This window comes from Priapulus caudatus, unplaced genomic scaffold (assembly GCF_000485595.1).
Source record: "Priapulus caudatus unplaced genomic scaffold, Priapulus_caudatus-5.0.1 Scaffold99, whole genome shotgun sequence".
NCBI lineage: Eukaryota > Metazoa > Priapulida > Priapulimorpha > Priapulimorphida > Priapulidae > Priapulus > Priapulus caudatus.
The window spans coordinates 306,745-311,498 of record NW_014577160.1 but is presented as its reverse complement, the minus strand read 5'-3'; the positions used below and the strand labels follow the sequence as shown (position 1 = coordinate 311,498).

Below are 4,754 nucleotides of genomic sequence, written 5' to 3'. Positions count from 1 at the left end.
ATGGTATTAGTATACACCTACATGGTAGTGGTTTATATACACACATATTACACGTACATGGTATTAGTATACACCTACATGGTAGTGGTTTATATACACACATATTACACGTACATGGTATTAGTATACACCTACATGGTAGTGGTTTATATACACACATATTACAAGTACATTGTATTAGTGTAAACATACATTGTGGTGGTTTTTCCGGCTCCGTTGTGGCCGAGGAACGACGTTATCTGACCCTCGTAGAAGTTGAGCGAGAGACCGTCAACGGCTGGCTTCTGTCCTCGCTGGTAGACCTTCCTCAGGTTCCTGACAGACACACCCAGCTTCAGGTGGGCCGGCTCACGCTCGATGCTCGTCCCGTTACCTGTGCGCAAGATGGCATCATCTGACAATTGCAACCGTTTAAGGTAAAAAAAATTGTTCGTGTCATGAGCCGAACGATTTTTTTTTCTGTCAGAAAGTTTTTTTTAAATTATATCATACCGGGCATGCACCTAAAACATACGATTACATTGTTGTTGGCAGAATGGCGTCATATGACGATCGCATCAACACCGTAGATACGTGTGGAGAGTTTAATAGAACAAATAAAATTAAGTTTAAAAGGTTTAAAAATTGTTGGTGTCGTGGGCCGAACGATTTTCTGTCAGTTTTTTTTAGATGATATCGTACCGGACATGCATCTAAAACATAGGATTATGTTGTTGTTGGCGGTGGTGGTGGTGATGATGGTGGTGCTGTTGCTGCATTTGCTGTTGTTATGAATGTAGAAATGAGAGAAGAGAGAGAGAGGAGGGGGGGAGAGAGAGAGAGGAAAGGAGGGAGGAAGGGAAAGAGAGAGAGAGAGAGAGAGAGAGAGAGAGAGATGAGACAGAGACAGAGACCAGAGACAGAGACCAGAGACAGAGACAGAGACAGAGACATAGGACAGAGACAAGAGACAGAGAACAGAGACAGAGACGAGAGAGAGAGGAGAGAGAGAGGGAGAGAGAAGAGAGAGAGAGAGAGAGGAGAGGAGAGGAGAGAGAGAGAGACGAGGAGAGAGAGAGAGAGAGACAGAGAGACAGAGGAGGGAGAGAGAGAGAGAGAGAGAGAGAGATGCCGATGCACGAGGAGATGAGAGAGAGAGAAAGAGAGAGAGAGAGAGAGAGAGAGAGAAAGGGAGACAGAGAAAAAGAGAGCGAGATAAATACACACAGGTATAGCTATGTGTACATACGTGTGTGCGTGTGTGCGTGCGTGCGTGCGTGCGTGCGTGCGTGTGTAGATGCGTGCGCGCTGCACACATACACATACCATGGTCCATCTCTACGTCGCGCTCCGTGTAATCGTCAACGACCTGGTTCACGGTCGGCTTGGTCCCGCACCAGTACGACTTCGTCAGCGGGAAGTAGAATGGCCGCGGGACCCCGTACTCGCCTGTGCAAACGATGAAAGATATGCGCGAGAAGAATATTAAAAAATAGCTAAAAATAGCAAGGCAAAATGGGAGGTTGGCAACGTAATGTAATCGATGAACGATGATAAAGAAAAATAAACGATTTCGACAACGATGGGTTCCATAATGCTTCCACCGTTTCCCACAAAGCTGTTCATTCTACGTTAACATCTATCTACCTAATTATTAACCTACACTGAATTTACAGCCCATAGATACAGTCTTATTTTTGAGGTTTTTACAAATTTTGAAATTCACTGTTTCCCACAGTTCCTGTTCATTCCCACTGTTCATTCTACGTTAACATCTACCTAACCTAATTATTAACTTACACTGACTTTACAGCACGTATATACATTCTTATTCTAGAGGTTATTGCAAACTTTGAAATCGGCACCAAGTAATAAATTTCTTTATATATTATTTTACTCATTCATACTAACTACTTTGTTATCAAGCTATTATTACTACTTAATTACAATGAATGAACTCATTAATTGCTTTAACAGTGATGTAGCGTTTGTTGCATTCATTTCCCTCCATAATCACCTACCTGTAAATACAGCAGGTGTGATTAACTACCTGCTATCAGATCAGGTGCGACAACTCACCTGTAAACACGGCCTCGATGTACCAGGTAAGCACCGCATAGATGACGCCATCTACTGCCAGCATAATGATACACATCGCAAAGTTGTAGTTGTCTCCGGGTATCGGCGATTGCCACAGGTTGTGCCACTGCGCTCCTTCTTGCTTCTGCTCCATCTGAGCGAGGTAGTAGCTGCCCGTGCCAAACGCCACGTTCGATAACAGATTCTGCAAGAACCCATAGAAAAATCTAATATCAAAGCAATATCCAAGAAATAAATCAAAAAGTATAATAACTTGTAATGGAATGATAAAATGTAAAACAGACATTGTTGCATAGATTCATGCATTGTCACCTGTCCAAAGGCAATGATAGTTATCCATAAAGAAATTCCCCTTTGGAATAACGCAATTTAGCATTTTGGCAATTTTTTCAAAGACGACGCGTCTCCGTGGCAAATGGAATATGAGAGACACAGCTCACCAAACTAACGGTCCGATCCCGACAGGCGGCGCAAGCAAAAATCGTAGGGGAAAACAAGTTTTTATCTGCACAACATTCTGTCAAGGCTGACCTTATAATATTAATATATAGATAACCCTTATAATTATTATTAGTGCAGTTAATATAGGTAGGTTTAGTCTTATGGTTAGGTTGTTGACACAGAATAACAATTCCGTCAACTTTCACAACAGTTAATGATGAAGGGTTGTGCGTGCGACATTCCAGTAAGATGCATAATATTATATGATTGAATAATTTCATCGGATCTTTATAGTTCACATAAAAATAAAGTTTATCTCAGTTAGATTCATAATAAGTTATAATTACTTACAACGACGAAATTTTCGTCCATCTCTCCGATATACTTCCTGAGTGTCGGAGTGTCAGAGTGACATTCTCAGGATTGAGGAAGTCTATCGGAGAAGTGGACGCAAATTTCGTCTATGTAAGTAATTATAACTTATTATGGATCTAACCGAGTAATTTTATATAGTATTATATACCAGAGCACTTTTCTGAGAAGAGGACATCACCTCCTGCCACTGGAAGGTGAAGAGGTATGGCAGATAGATGCAGTAGAAGATGATTCCACCAGCCGCAGCCGAGAGGTTGGCTGCAAAGCGAATGTGCATCACCATAAAATCATCACACATGGAGTAACACTGTGCTACATAGATTTACACGTACCAGTATAGATATCAATATATGCATAAATACATGCGCAAGCACTAATACGTATAACGTAATAGTATTATGTAAAGAACCAATTGCGTGTAATTTGTAAATTACAGATACGTTTGAATTTTATATATTATAAATTATTAATATTTATTTTACATTTATTTGTTTATTATATTAATATTTATATATTATATATTATTGATTTAGATATAGACCGACTGGCAGGCAGACTGCCTGCATGATTGCTGGCATGTATACACACACCCAGAAACATGCACACATTGTTAAAGACTCATATGTTTTTGTTTAAACCAGAAAGGTGGGCACAGTCACACTTGGAAGTGAGTGTTCGTGTGAAAATTATTATTATTTTAATTATTATAATTATAATTATTTAGATAATTAGATATATTTCTACCTTTGGAGAAGAAGGTACTGACAAGGAAGGCAAAGCTGATCGTGGTGACAGTAAACACGGTCATAAACAGTAGCACAACCCAGGGATTCGAATGCTCCAAGATTCCTCCATACTGAAACAAACCAATCAGCCTTAATCAAAGTCTCACTCTCTATAACCGAGAGACACGTTCCGTACCTTCAAACACGACAATTCTGTGACTTCACAATCAAACGCACCAGGTGGCCAGCATGTCAGAACTGCCTGCATACAGTTTGTAAAAAGCTTACTTAGTATAGCTACAAATAGAATAAGCAATGTGCTTGGTAGCCAAACACTCTCAAAGATTAAAGCGCTTTTCGAAATGCGATATTGGCTCATTCACTTCAGCCATACAGATGAGTGCATATCAGCCCGATATTTTCTCATGAGTGAGATTCCCAACGTGAGTTACCTTGAATAGGATGACAAGTACGATCACTGTGATGAACATCACGACAAAGCAGTCTATGAACCAGGAGAGCCACAGCTGTCCATTAGACAGTCCCATCATCTGTAAACACGCGCCACCGACTCCAGTCAATTATACACCATACGACAACAATCTTCATACATCACATAATCAGGAGTGAATATAATCAACTTTTAAAAACGTTTAATCACTGTTCAATCAACGCAAATAAAAAATTTAATTCGACAATATTAATTTCCGTATATATATATATATATCAAGAGTAGATAATAACACAATATCTACTCTTGATATATATATATACGGAAATTAATATTATTGAACTTAAATTTTTATTATTTTATATATATATACATATATATATACTACTATATATATATACTGTACCTTCATGACTTCCTTCAGTCGTTTCTCTTTTTCGTAGACGATGTTTTTCACGATCATCGCGACGGAGTAGATCCAGGCGAGGGTCATGAACATGGGAAGGCTCCCCGAGATCGCATACATGAACCTGTAGCAGGGAAAAGTCCCGTCGATATATGCGCACACACAAAATACATGTACTCCCAGCAAGTGTCTCATTTTCTTCCACGGCAAAGCGGTGGTAAGTGAGATGAGGCAACAATGGCAGGGCAATTATACCAGTGTTATTTTTATTTTATTT

General features: G+C 39.7%; 1 protein-coding gene across 1 annotated transcript in view; it reads right to left on the bottom strand.

The window, feature by feature from the left end:
* The window catches only part of LOC106805076 (ATP-binding cassette sub-family A member 1-like), a 39,675-nt gene that overhangs the window by 28,422 nt on the left and 6,499 nt on the right, over positions 1 to 4,754 (bottom strand). The window contains 7 exon segments of the mRNA XM_014806555.1: positions 193 to 394; positions 1,306 to 1,428; positions 2,059 to 2,263; positions 3,044 to 3,153; positions 3,640 to 3,751; positions 4,073 to 4,171; positions 4,478 to 4,601. Coding sequence (XP_014662041.1) covers positions 193 to 394; positions 1,306 to 1,428; positions 2,059 to 2,263; positions 3,044 to 3,153; positions 3,640 to 3,751; positions 4,073 to 4,171; positions 4,478 to 4,601 — 975 coding nt within the window.